Source organism: Trachypithecus francoisi, unplaced genomic scaffold, assembly GCF_009764315.1.
Source record: "Trachypithecus francoisi isolate TF-2019V2 unplaced genomic scaffold, Tfra_2.0 Lachesis_group5, whole genome shotgun sequence".
NCBI lineage: Eukaryota > Metazoa > Chordata > Mammalia > Primates > Cercopithecidae > Trachypithecus > Trachypithecus francoisi.
In genome coordinates, this window is record NW_022681470.1 from 122505273 (window position 1) to 122520557 (window position 15285).

General features: G+C 37.7%; 1 protein-coding gene across 1 annotated transcript in view; it reads left to right on the forward strand.

Moving 5' to 3' along the window:
- PLPPR5 (phospholipid phosphatase related 5) overlaps positions 1 to 15285 on the forward strand; it is a 118761-nt gene that overhangs the window by 41388 nt on the left and 62088 nt on the right. Inside the window, exons 2-3 of the mRNA XM_033198064.1 lie at positions 7481 to 7613; positions 11124 to 11374. Coding sequence (XP_033053955.1) covers positions 7481 to 7613; positions 11124 to 11374 — 384 coding nt within the window. The remainder of the gene's footprint in view (positions 1 to 7480; positions 7614 to 11123; positions 11375 to 15285) is intronic.

Below are 15285 nucleotides of genomic sequence, written 5' to 3' on the forward strand. Positions count from 1 at the left end.
TTTGAGGGCTTCTTGTACAACTGGGAACAGGCAGGTGCTTTGCTTCTCTTGGCAGAGGAGGAGGAGGGATGGTTGAGTTTAGTGGGCCCAGATGAGGGGAGTTGGAAGGCAGATGTAAGAGAAACAGGGTGAGGGTTGACAGCTCTGCACTTACTGTGCCCGCCTGCCCTCTGTCTACCAGCAGAGTCCTTTTTCTGCTCCTTTTTCTTTCATGTCCCAGGCAGTGGAGAGTTTTTGCTGAGGTGGGGGAGGATCACCTCCGTGAAAGGCTGATCCATGGGAGGCCAGTTGATCCTTCCCACCGGGACCACAGGTGTCTTCCCCAAGGTTCTGCTTCTTTCTCCTGCTCTATAGACAGTTGGTGCCTGTGGGAGGGAGGAGGGACCATGCTGCTTCTCAGTCGATCTCAGTTAATACCGTCCATCCTCTCAACTCTGTCTAGAAACAGCTTTCATTGGTTAGTTCACAGAAGAAAGGAAGTTTTATCAAAGAAAATTATGACATGACAAAGTTTTTAGCATCTCTATCTCTGGCTTCTGTGACCTTGAAACCTCATATTTCCCACTCCCAGTGAGGAAAGCAAACCATTTATGCTCTTTGCCCCAGGGCTGCTTTGGGAATCTAGTGAAAATGGTAGCCCGTGATTCCAGAATTAAGAATCCCTTCTTAATAAAGGTGAGAAAACGACCAAAACACCAGATCCTCAGTGGCACCTAAGAGCCAAGGATATGCAGAGAAGACATGAAGACATTTCAGTGAAAAGAGTGTCTCAAAAAATTACAACGGGGTTAGAAAGGACGATGTAAATGTTTTTGGTGTTTGTTGGAAGACTGGCTTGTACGTTAATAGGATCAGGAAAATATTTTTTTCTATACTCAACTCTCTTATACCTGGACACCAGAGGAGTCCAGAAGTCCTTCTGAGGTGCTTTATGCCCCATCTCCTACCTTTTGAAACTGTAAAGATGCTAGAAATGTGGTAGGACTCCAGTGTGTGACCTGTAAGTGGGCAGCAGAGACTGACCTATCTTAACTTGAAAAAGCTGGAGGAGAGGCTCACAAGTTCCCAGCCAGAGGCTATGGTCAAACTAAAACTCTGAACTTGGATTCAGACTCTGGCTGTGCCGGTTACCATGTGACTCAGGCATGTTCAACCTCTCTCTCTCTCTCTCTCTGTAGTTTCCCTTATCTATGAGATGGGAAGATTGAACTGCATTTTATTCATTCATACAGTATTCACATTTATTGTCAGTCACTGTGCTATAATAGTAGAAGTTTAAAGATAAATGTTATGCAATCCATACCTCAGAAAAGCTCTCAACTGAGTGGAAGACACAGATGTTACTGATACTTATAAAAGCATACGGAAATTATCATAATAAATGTACAACGTCCCATTGGAACACAGAGAAAGGAAGGATGAACTGCACCAGGAATAAAATAAAGTTGCAATAGAATAGCACAGAACCATGCACTGCCTACCAAGATATACTAAGCCATGGACCAAGCATAGAAACCTGGATGTATGGAAATACTGGATATGTTGGAGAATGAAAATGCTTAGCTGTGACTAGAGCACAGAGTGTCTGAAGACTATGTAGGAATTGCGGAAACTGTAAAAGATAGGTTTAGGCTCAGCAATAAATGATCTCTTATGAAATTTTAGTTAATCCACAAGCTATGAGGACACACTGAAAATTCTAAATAGAAAATGTGGGGCTGGGTGTGGTGGCTCATGCCTGTAATCCCAGTGCTTTGGGAGGGTCACTTCAGGCCAGGAGTTCAAGACCAGCAACATAGCAAGACCTCATCTCTACATAAACTAAAAATAAAAAATAAAAGAAGTTAATTGGGCGTAGTGGCACACACCTCTAATAGTCTTAGCTACCCAGGAAGCTGAGTTGGGAGAATGGCTTGAGTCTAGAAATTCAAGGTTGCAGTGAGCCGTAATTGCACCACTGCACTCCAGCCTGGGTGACAGAGGGAGACCCTGTTTCCAGAAAAAGAAAGGAAAATTTGGATTATACAAAATTTGCTTTCAATAGACCAATCTGACAGTAACAGTTTGAAGAGCAGAGAAAATGGAAGCACAAATGCAAGTTCTGCGTATCCTTTAATGCAGGAAAAAAGTGAAGAGGGACTGGATTTTAAAATGGAGGTAGTGATAAAAGTGGTTTTATTTGAAATAGAGTTAAGATATATAATCAACAGGATTTAGCAATTGATGGAGATTCAGTTAGAAGAAATAAGATCTCTTGTACATCATAGTGACTATAGTTAATAAGAATGTGCTGTAAACTTAAAAATTGTTAACAGAGTAGATTCTAAGTGTTTTCACCACAAAAATGCTAATTATGTGAGGTAATGCATATGTTAAATAAGCTTGATTTAACCATTACATGATGTATACGTATTTCACAACATTATGTTGCACACCATAAATGTATATAATTTTGTGTCAATTAAAAATAATATAAATAAGAGCAACTGATGAAAAGAGACAAATGAGGGAACTGGAGGTATCAGCATGATACGTAAATGTATGAGAGTTTTAGCTTGAGTCCAAGTAGAAATTGAATGGATTAATTGAGATGGTGACATGGACGATTAGGAGGAACACATGGATTTTATTTTGGGTGTAAAGGCTGTATGGCCTTCCAATAGGTAGATATAAGCATGTTGAGATGTTGCTGTTTAATAGGTGGATGGAGACCTGCATCTGGGGTTTAGGGGAAATATGAAGATCTGGGATTCCTTAGTGGAGCAGAGGTTGGTAAAGTCTTAGGAGGAATGAAGTCCTGCTAAGGAGAGCTTCTGTCAGGAAAAGAGAGACAAAATAAAATACCAGATAATATAAAACTTAGGTCTGTAACTCACTGACCAGAGTCTCTGATTAATTCAAGAGGAAAAAGAGAAATATATGCATTAGAGTCAATATGACCTGGTATTAAATTAGTCATAAGGGCGGATATATAGGACAGTAGAAAATGAAAATTCCCTACTTCGTGTCTAGTAGTGTGTTAAGCTTAGGAAGAAAGAATAGATATGAATATCAATTATTAATAGAAATATAAACTGCATACAATTACATATATATTGTTAATGATGCTCTTGTTGCCAATAATTTTTTCAACAGTTATGACAGTGGTTAACATTTACCAAATGCTACCTGCTGTGCCTCTGCCTTCAAGGCAAACTCAATCTACTTTAGCCTCTGTTGAGGTCAAGCTGAGAGCTAATAGGAGAAAGGTTACCTCCTTCTCTCCAAATACTTTCTAGTTGGAGTTGTTTTTGAATTCTCTACATTTATCTAATAACAAGCTCTAAGTGTAGTAAGGATCACACCCTGTCTATCTTTGATGCTGTGTATGTTTATATTCTCCTAGAAGCAATTATCAAGTGAGATTAGAAGTACAAGAGTTGTTAGAAAAAAAAATCTGTGAAAAGCAGAAGTTGAGGGATAAGCCAGAGACAGCAAAGAGAGCCTTCAGACTGTGATGGAGGTCTGCTCCCCTCCGTGCATGAGAGGGAGAAAGAAGGAAGACTGGGTGGGAAACACTTCAGACTAGGTTAGGTAGTCTCACTGGGGTAGTGGATTGTATAGGAAGCATGACTCTAAGAAGGATTTGGTCAGGCTCATGGAGAATCTTTAAACCAAAATTGCCAGTTGGAGGTATCCCATGTTTCAGAAGATTAAGCTCACCTTAGTACCCCCACCATGCTTAGTCATTAGCTAGGAGGAGCCTGTAGAAGTGTGGCCTCAGCATGGATACAGTACTGGATCCAGAGGAGCAGCAGCCAGGGCCATCTGTCTGTAAACATCTCTGCAGTGGGAGATTTGAGTGACATGTTTCATTGCCACCACAAATTCCCTCAGTGACGCAGTGACACTTCTTCCTAAACGTTCTCCTAGCATGTATTGGCCAAACCAGTCAAATAAAGCTCAGCCTGTGCAACTTTGTACCATTATTAATCAATCTGCTTGTGTCTACCCCATTAGATTATAAACCTTTCTTCAAACCTTAGTGTCTAGCACCGTGCCCTTAACTCAGAAGGCATTTACATAAATACATTAATCATAATTAGAATTATTTTATTTTCATTATTTGAATTTATCTGAGAGCAGGCTGGGCACAGTGGCTCACTCCTGTAATCCCAGCACGTCGGGAGGCTGATGCATATGGATCACCTGAGGTCAGGAATTTGAGACTAGCCTGGCCAACATGGTGAAATGCAATCTCTATTAAAAATACAAAAATTAACCTGGTGTGGTGGCATGTGCCTATAGTCCCACCTGAGGCTGAGACAGGAGAATTGCTTGAACCTGGAAGGAGGAGGTTGCAGTGAGCCAAGATTGCGCCACTGCACTCCACCCTGGGTGACAGAGTGAGACTTCATCTAAAATAATAATAATAATAATTATTATTATTATCTGAGAACAGTAAATAATTGGAGTTTTAACTCAGGAAGTTGGGTGGGGGAAGTTAAGAGAGAATATGGTTTTGATGAACGGTTCCATGGATATCACAGTGAGCTCTGGGGGAAAGAGAACTAGGGCATGTGAATTAGACATACCCTTGGAGGAAAGCAGAAGTCCAAGTAGGTCCTTGGAGATGAAGTCCAAGTAGGTGGACAGAATACAGTATCCAGAGAACATGCTGGAAAGAGCTAGTCTAGACCAAGAATTGGCTGGAGGGAGTCCAGCAAGATGTGATGGACAGGCGTTTGACATCGGCATCTGAGTACAACAACTCTGTGTTTGAGAACTACCTTCTCTACCCACAGTGACATTTTCATGTACATGACATACCTTCTTAACCTTGGCTCATTGGACTGGGGGAGATGCCTTATCTCAACCTAAACCTCCTGGGAATTTGGAATTGAGGTTTGGAAAATCTTACCAGTTGAACTGTTTCCTTGAACTGAGTTGACAAATTCAAGATAAGCTTCTTGAAGACAATTGGGGAAATCATGTATGCTCAGAATCAGGAACACGAGCTGGCAGAAAGGCATACACAGAGAAACTGAGATGAGAGACAGTGTGACTCCAGGGAAAGAGGGAGAATGAAATGGCGACAGTTGTTGCCTCGACTCCTGAGGACTTTCCATTCATGGGCCTAATCCCCAAGCTCCCTGCCCTTCAATTCTGAGGAAACTAACTCTAGAATAAACTTACTATTTTGGTTAACATAGTTCAAGTGTGTTTCTTATAGTAGCAGCCAACTGACAGTGACTGAGAAACTGTTCTGACAGAAATGCCCAGGACACAAATCGGAAATTCAGCAATGTGAAATGTGCTGAGATGCAGGCAAGCAAGAGGTCAGCATTAGAAAGCCACTGGGAAGAGAGCCCCGGGAAAGGTGGCCCCAACAAGGCAGTTCTTGGTCTGTTAAGACCCTGGTAACTAAAAAGAATTATCAAGTCAAGGACTTCATATACAGGCTCCGGTTTTAGGAACTAGGTACAGGATAGATCCTTCATCACAGGAGCAAGCCCGAAGTTGGTTATTAGAAGTCAGGCAAAAGGTTAATAGCAGACTAGGACATTCTGATCTATTGAAGCTGAGAGTTTCTTGAAAATGTGATGCCTTTATGCATTAAATAAGAATGATTGGGTATCTACTACATCCTAGGGAGTTTAGCATGTTAGCCTGAGTTGCGGTTCAGTGTACCATGGAGTGGGGCCTGCCTGGGGATGGAGACCCAGTGGAAGCTGCAGTGGAGAATAGGAGGCTGAGAGCACAGCCATCATGTGCACAGCCGGTCAGCTCATGAAGTGGAGTGGATGATGCTTTGTTAGAGTTTGGAACATTCTGTGGTAAAACAGACCCAGAAGAAGTTGAATCTGAAAACCCAGAAAACATCATCATGGTAATTTCTTTCAAGGTGCAATGAAGAGGAGGTAGGACATGAGAAAAAAGTTATTCAGAAAGAGAGATAAGGTATCAAACACACAGTTCATCTACTTGTCAGATTCTTCAGATACTCATGAAAAATAATTCTTATGCATCCTTTGGCTGGATGAACTGTTTCATCACACATCCACTCTACTTCACCAATGCCAGAGTTAAAATTAAGGAGGAAGTTGGAAGTTCTTCTCTCTTCCAGCTCAATCCAGTCTCACCAAATAGGCAAGACTAGTCTCTCTTAATTTAGTTCCACTCAACGTCTTCTGATTTAACATTGAACCCTGGGCTACTGGGAAAAAGAAGTATAGTAAGAAAAGAGGAAAAGGGGGTAGAAAGAAGGATGAAAATGAAGAGATGTCTCATAATCTTCTGTTCACACTGGGGTAAAAGTAGGTCAAACACCTAATCTCCTGTAACCTCCTTCTCTGCCTCACTCTTTCTATTTTGAATATCTTGTAATCATAGATACTACTTTTCATAGAGACCCCAAAAGCGTTTCCCCAGGGAATGTCAGGGACTCCCTGTATAACATGTTAATTAAGCTTGACAAGACATAATAAAAGCAAACTTCACAATGACAAATTAGTAGACACACTGTTAGCTCCAGTTTCTTTTTCTCTTAATCTTATTTGTCGTGCTGTTGTTCACAGTATTAAATGTCAGAAATTTCTGCTTGGCTTCTGACTGGCCTTAAAAGGAACACATTATTTAAACTCCCTAAATCTCCATTTCCTCTTTTGTAAAATGGAATAATAATACTTGCTGTAATACCTTACTAGGTGATTTTGAGGACCATGTATAAAAATCACAACCAGTGGTACAAATACCAATGTAAGATAGCCAGGTCCTTTAATAAGTCAGCAGAGTAGAGCAAAGCATCTGTAACAGAACTTTGTTCCCGTTGCCAGCACTTGGGCAACTCACTTGTGTTCTAAGTCTTGGTGTTTCTTTACTTGTAAAAAGGGTAGGATGCTGTTCGTAGTTTCATATGGTTTTAATGAAGATCAAAATAACATTTATACTAAAGTATAAGTAGTATATTAATTATGACAAGTCCTAGTAATGTGTCAGAACAGGAGGCTCTCAAGGTCAAACGTGTGCAGATTTATTTTTTCTCATTTATAAAAGTATTAATATGATTTTAAATTAGTATGTGTATATCTGACGCTTTAAAAAATATTTGCGTGGAGAATCTGTTGTGAATTCTGTAGCAGAGTCAAATTTAAATAAGATAGTAACTTAAAAAAATAAAACATGGAGCTTAATTACACACCAAAAATAAATGAGTACTTCCTTACATATCTTTTGTATGTTTTATTTTTTTAATTAAGACTTTTAGAAAACAAAAAATGTTGTCTATTTTTGTTCATAATTTTTCAATATGAGAAAAATGTGGTTTACATACACAGGGACAAGGCTGTAATCAAAGGATCTAGGAAATCGATTATGGCTCCGTTTTACATTGAGATTATTACCATTCAAAAGAGCTCCATTTTACCTTTTTAAAATGAAAATATTTTACATTTATACTGGTTAAATTCTAATATTCCTTAATCTTTTATTTTCTTTCAAGATAATAGTTGGAGAAACTGCTGTCTTTTGCCTACAACTAGCCACAAGGGATTTTGAAAACCAGGAAAAAACTATTTTAACTGGAGACTGTTGCTATATAAACCCGCTGGTGCGCCGAACTGTCCGATTTCTTGGTATGTGTTCATTAAATTATTTGTAATATTTCTGAAACAGTGTCTGTGTATAAGCTAACCCTTAAAATGACTCACATTTTAACTGTTTGCAAATTTTTTTTTTCTTTGAAATGTTTTAATTTGCTTTTAAAAGTAAACATTACACACTGCTTGGGTGATGGTTGTATCAAAATCCTAGACATCACCACTAAAGAACTTACTCATGTAACCAAACACCACCTGTTCCCCTAAAATCTACTGAAATAAAAAATTTTTAAAGTAAACATTACATACTACTTTCTCTGTAATATAGCAAGATCCCACTTTAGGGTGTCATTTCCACGTTCCTTTAAGGCAAAAAGAACACCACCTTTGGATGTTTAATATTCTTTAAGAACCAAAAGTTACATGATTACTGTGTTTATGAAAATCTTTGGACCGTACTTAGTGGGAGGGTGGTGATAATCCAGGTGGGTCGTTGAACATCACGAAGGATAGAAAAATAACTTGGCAAATAGAAGAAACGTAGCACTCCATGTGCTCCTTCTAGGTTGATTTTTATATAAACAAAAATGTATTGAGGATTTTAGTAGAGGACAAGATTCACTAATAATTTAACTTTTAATCTGAAATACTAGCAATAATAAATATATGCATGTATGAATTATTGAAAATCATTTTAATTCAGTGAGAACTTAGTCTAGACACTTTTTTTTAACTGACCCAATACAATGTAATATAAATAATTGTTTCCTGGATTTGTCAGATAAAAATAAGTATATCTGTATCTACTAAATGCCATTTAAGATAATTTTTTACTAGTATTAAGAGATGCACTAAAGATAATGTAACTCTTCAACATAGTTCTCATATTGAAGGGATCAAGATGAAGACTTTGAAGATATTATGCATAGATCACCTAATCTGTCTATAAGCCCATTAAAGACTAGCCAAATGTCATCAGGCTTTTGGATCTCTCTGAAGACGAAAGGCCTTCATATCCGAGACTGTTACTTTTACTGACATCAAGTTTTGTATCTCCAAAGCCCTCATTTATCCTGTTGAAGGGACAACTTTTATATGAAACCCTAGAAGTTATTTTTTTCACGTGTATCAATACTGTGTTCTTGACTAATTTCTTTTTGTATAAGTCATTTAATTTAAAAAAAAGCAATATACAACAATATGCTCAGAATTAAAAGTATTTAAAGAAATCGATGCTTTCCTAAATACTGTTAAGCAAATTACATTGTACCTATTTAAGTAAAATATTTTTCTGCATTTGCACACATATTTCTAAAGAATATTTGGCTTACAGTATGCTTTTAAGTCTCTGCATGCTTCTTATTATATGATTTTATAAAATACAAAAGCCTCATTTGTTTCTTGTTCCCTTATGATTTGGATGTTTCTAGCTATAATAAAGTGGAAACATGTAAGCGAAGCATCACTGTATAATAGCACATCATTCTGTGCAGTGACTTTATTCTTTAGGTCAGTGGAGTAGATACACTCAAAGGATCTCACTTTAATAATTATCTTTGTAGTCAACTACAGTATTAGCCTTGGGCCTGGTGCACTGACATTTTAATTCGAAAACACATTTGGGAACTTTAGAGTGTCAAGAGACATTTCCACATTCTTATCAAATATTTCTGTTACCAACAGGAAAACCCATTGCACCAAACAGCCTAGATTTCAAATGCGTACGAATGAAGAAGACTTGTATTTAGGTTCCCATGCTTGGCCATGAGATTTTGGAAGGAGAAGTTTTATTGAGCTCGGTTCTCTTTAATTTCTCTGCCTCTCTCAAATTTCTGATTTTGATAACCTTTACTTTGTATGATTCATAGAGGAATGCTGGTGAGATGTTAAAAAAGGGCTTCTTACTGTTTTCTTTTAGAATTTTTAGGTGAAGAGAGAACTAATACCTTTGTTTCATTTCCATTTGTATATACATAGAGTTTTGCTGTGTGGGGGTTTTTGTATGTAAACCTTTTGTAATCTTATATAATATTTTAAAAATGTAAAAGAACAGCTATCCATCTAATACTGGAAAATTATTTGATCTAGTACAACTTTTATGGTGATATACTATACAACAGCTAACAATGATGAAAAGACTTGGGAAACAAACAATCCAGAAATACATGACTAAAAAGAAAAACATCTAATTATTGTAACATAAGTATATGACATTTTAATAAATCAATACTTTTAGAAGTATTCATTTGGGATAGTTTTAAAAGGTCCTGTTGGATTTTATTCCCAAAATTATAAAAGGATGAATTTCTTTTCATTGGTACCACATCCTTAAAGACTGTAGCTGTAAGTTTAATTTAAATTAATGCCGGCCGGGCGCGGTGGTTCAAGCCTGTAATCCCAGCACTTTGGGAGGCCGAGACGGGCGGATCACGAGGTCAGGAAATCGAGACCATCCTGCCTAACACGGTGAAACCCCGTCTCTACTAAAAATACAAAAACTAGCCGGGCGAGGTGGCGGGCGCCTGTAGTCCCAGCTACTCGGGAGGCTGAGGCAGGAGAATGGCGTAAACCCGGGAGGTGGAGCTTGCAGTGAGCTGAGATCCGGCCACTGCACTCCAGCCCGGGCGACAGAGCGAGACTCCGCCTCAAAAAAAAAAAAAAAAAAAAAAAAATTAATGCCAAAAATTGTTTTGCCTGTATAATAGAAAAATAAGTTTTAACAATAATGACCAATGACTTTGAATTTAGAAAATGTTTTTGGTATTCAAGTAAATTGGGAAGTTCCTTAGCAAAGGAGGAAAAAATATCTACACACTTAGTTCTATACCTTCAGGTAACCAAAGTAAATAAATTTTAAAACTGTAAAAATAATTAAAAGCCTATAATTTTGATTGCCTTGTTTACTAAGTAGCCCACATTGGATCAGTTGAAAATCAATCCATAAAAGATAAGGTAGAAATAAATTGCTAGCTGCTCTATGACTTTATTTAACAAAATGTGTTTCTGAAGGCAATGTAGAGATTGCTCTGAAAGCATTCTGCTTTACTTAAGATTTTCCGTATTTAAATGAAAACCGATGGCGCTGGATTTACTGCTAATTAGCACCTCCAGCAGCGTTAACATCAGTCTGGATGGGAGTAAGAGCGTAATCAAAGAGAGACAACTGCTTTGCTTTATGTTAGTGCGATTAAAAAAAAATTCAAAAATAGGGGAAAAAATAAAATTGCTGACATTAGTAGAGGAACACACGACTCCAGGAAACAATTGCATTACCCGGAGTCTGAGAATACACGTTCTTATCTTATGTCTTATAAACCTGTCATGCACAAAAACCATGTAGTAGTAGCGCAGTTACCACTTTCACCACTCCAGAAAGCCAAGGAAAGAACTGGAGAGGAATGAAATGAAAGGAACTATGTATACGTATGGAACATTTATAGTTTTTAAGATATTTCCATTTTCGTTTATTATAAACTGAAATTCACACACACGCACGCACACACACACACAAAGCAAGAAGTTAAAATTATTTGTTTTCTTCCCCAGGAATTTATACATTTGGACTGTTTGCTACAGATATCTTTGTAAATGCTGGACAAGTAGTCACAGGAAATCTGGCCCCACATTTCCTTGCCCTGTGTAAGCCCAATTATACAGCACTTGGATGTCAACAGTATACACAGTTCATCAGTGGGGAAGAGGCCTGTACTGGCAACCCAGATCTCATCATGAGAGCGCGAAAAACCTTTCCATCCAAAGAAGCAGCTCTCAGTGTCTATGCAGCTATGTATCTGACCGTAAGTAAGGATTATAAATTTGTTGTCTTAGTCTGTATTACTGTTAATTTTTCCAGTGTAGAAATTCTTTTTCCCTGCCATAATGAAAGTCACTTAAAGCACATTCATATCTTTCTGTAGGCCATTTAATCTATTTTTAATAATAGCTGTTGGTATTCTGAACAAAATTAAGACAGTTGTCTCTCATGAGATTATGTGCGGGTAGTTGATTGTATTAAAAAATGTAGCCATTAGCATTTCTATTTGAGAATATGTTTGTCTTTATATTAAATAGGACTTAGTGGAAACAAATTTGTTCTGTAGCATTCCCCATGAACTTGTAATAGCATGATTAAGAGAACTACCTAGGCCTCTTAGCTGCCTATCCAAGCTCTCATAGTCCCTGCTAGGGGTGAAAGGGGTCCTTTTTTTTTTTTCTAGAAAGCACTATTGTTACTGACAACTGTATCATCATCATATCTCAATTAACATTTCATGTTTTCTCATAGAACTAACCAAAGAGTCCTTAGAAATTCTATTTTTTCCTTTAATCTTAAGTATTGGCCATCATCTTTGTGGCAAGAGCCAGGCCCCCGTGCAGCTATCCTAGGACCTTTAGTTAGAAGTGAGTGAGTGCATTACCCATGTACAGAAGGAGAAAGAAGGGCAGCCTTGGCAGGCAGCTCTTGTCCCCAGCAATGGTACCATCAACCTCTCCCTCCTTACAAGGATGTGCCTTGCAGCTCAGGAGGTGGACTCCGAAGGTGTTCCCTATAGGCTTTTCCACAAACCCTTATAAGGTCAGATTTTTTTTTTTAATTTTTTATATTTTTTTGCCAGAGTCTTGCTGTGTTGCCCAAGCTGGAGTGCAGTGGTGCCATCTCCGCTCACTGCAAGCTCCGCCTCCCGGGTTCACACCATTCTCCTGCCTCAGCCTCCCGAGTAGCTGGGACTAAAGGCACCCGCCACCTCGCCCGGCTAATTTTTGTATTTTTAGTAGAGATGGGGTTTCACCGTGTTAGCCAGGATGGTCTCAAACTTTAGACCTCAAGTGAGCCGCCCACCTTGGCCTCCCAAAGTACTGGGATTACAGGCGTGAGCTGCTGCACCCAGCCAGACCAGAGAATTTAAATGTCTTCTGGGGTTCTCCTTCCCAGCGGTGCTAAATCTACTTCCTTCCGATTTCAGCTCATTAACTAGAGATCTGTAAAGTCTCAGGACCAATGTGAAACCAAATTTGATTATTTCTAATGATTTGGAAAAACTTGGAATTATTTTTCTTCCCTCAGAGAGCTATTTGATAATGGAAATGTTTTCCATACAATCTTGTTATTTCTAAAGGCAGAGAGAATATATGGACTACCTTGTGACATCTCTACTTGAGATTCAAATAAAGATTACTAAATAGAAGGACAATTTAGGAAGAGAAATGTAATGTTATGCATAACATTTAGAATGACAGGATAACTTTAGAACCATAGATTATACATTTTAACATTTTTAAAGTTTTTAAGCCAAGTTAATTCTATCCCTCACTGCCTGGACATTTTAAAACTCCCATCCAGAAACTTTTTATGGAGTCAAGGATTCTTTCCTTAATCCTATCCTATTTATTTTCTCTTCCACTGCTTCCTAACTTTTCTAAAGTTTGTCCGTTACAACTCTCTCCTTGCCATCCCACTGTGCCCCCAAATTCTGTTATTCTAATTTCCCCTGTTTCCTTTAGCCCATTAGCCTTGCTTTTTCTTGCACATTCTAAGGTACCTCTGGGCCTGATATGAAGTATGGTAACCCATGCATATTCTTTCCTATTAAAGAAATTGCCTGACTATATGTTTCACCTCTACTAGAATATGAAGCACTCAGCCTTAAAACAGAGATTGAAACTTGAGTGAATCAGAAGTCACAAAATACTTTTCACTCATTGCCATCACATCTAAATTTGATGTTTATGTTTGTATCTGGGTGTGAATTGCAAATATATCTGTGATAAATACATGGCCAAGTCAATGATGGGAGACAAATTCTAGAATACTCTCTGACCCCAAATATTCTTATACAAATATTTTAATACTAATAGATATTAGATTCAGATGGGACATGGTGGCTCATACCTGTAATACTAGCACTGTGGGAGACCAAAAGGCAGAAAGATAACTTTGGAGTTTGAGACCAGCCTAGGCAACCTAGGAGACCCCATCTTTATAAAAAAAGAGAGAGAGGAAAAAAAAAAAAAAAAAAAAGCAAAACCTCAGCCAGGTGTGGTGCTGCATGCCTGTAGTCCCAGCTACATGAGAGGCCAAGACGGGAGAATCTCTTGAGTCCAGGAGCTTGAGGTTACAGTGAGCTATGATCACTCAACTACATTTCAGCCTGGGTAACAAAGGAAGACTCTGTCTCTAAATAACTAAATAAATAAATAAAAATTTAAAACACAGTACATGTTAGATTTTGCTGTGTAACCAATGTTTGCCAGTGGTGTTGATTGTGCTGCTATAATAATATACTTGGCCTTTTAACTCTGGCAAAATAGTGTTTCAAAGGCATTGCTACAGGAGAAAGTATTATTGTTTATACACTAGAAAAATCTTAACATCTTGTCTTGCTACAATCTACTTGCGGCCAGCATGCATTTGTTTTATAAACTTCTGAATTATAAATCATACTGTTCTGTAATAAAAATTGGGCAATATTAATGAAAATAATTATTATAGCAGACATTTGTTGAACATTTACCGTGTGTCAGGCACCAATTGCTTCACTTTTACTAACTTAGTTAATACTTTACTAATTCCTTTGTATTTTTAAAGTTATTTATCATAATTATTATTTATTTAATAATTGATTATTTGTGATACTTTATTGAATTCTCGTAACATTTTCTTAAAGTATGTGATATTATTTTACTTATTTTATAAATGAAGAGACTCAAAAAGTAAAGTAACTTTCTCAGATCCATAGAACCACAAATTTTTCTGGTGACAATGTTTCTGAATGTTCCAGAGAAGGAAACATTAGATTATTTTAGCTCTAGTGTGTGTATCTGCAGCTGAATTCTTTCCTGCATAATACCAGCATCCAGTAAACTGTAAGGCCAAGGGTGCAGATGGTAGATCATTTAGAGCAAAATCCCTTAATAGACATTCCAGCACTGGGAAATCTTCTACATCTGGTTCAGACTACAAACTAGGATTCCTGCTTGTAATTACATTGATGGGTACTTCTGTCTTTTTAACAATAGATTCTGTTCTCTGCTGTTTCTCTCTCTTACCCCACCACCCCTTCGTGTGTGTGTAAGTGTGGGTGGCTGCTATGGCAACTCTGAATATAACTCCTGCTGCACATGTCAGCCTTATAGGCAGGTTTTGCCATTATATTTGAACTTACATACAAATATATGTTTTCCCACTTTCAGTAGAGGCACCTTGGGAAAACTTGATAGTAGGAATGTTGGGGTGTTTCAAACTAATACAGTCTCATGAAATGCTTGCCAGAATGTTGATGGGTAGTAAAAGTAGAAAACAGCCATATATTCAGTGTCCTCTGTGGAAATGGCCTTATGGCTGTATTTAGTTAAAGGCATATTTATTTAATTTGGTGTTGGTGTTATAAACATACATAAATGCATAAATAAAAATCAATGAGCCCTGTTATGGAGTACGTAAATAATAACTGAGAAATATGCTTCTGATGCCTCTTTATGTGGATTAGGAAATAAAACTAAGGAATTTGAACTCTCCCTTAACATCTGACTTTAATTAAGGTTTTGGGGCTAAGTTGATCATGGAGGTTTATTTTGCTTTACTGAGAACTTTCAGGAATAATAATAATAATAATAAGCTCTATTCCTGTTTTTGTAAGTACTGTTGGTTCTTCAGGAAAAAAAAAAATTGTGAGAGTTATTTAACCCTCAGTCATCAAATTTACAATTC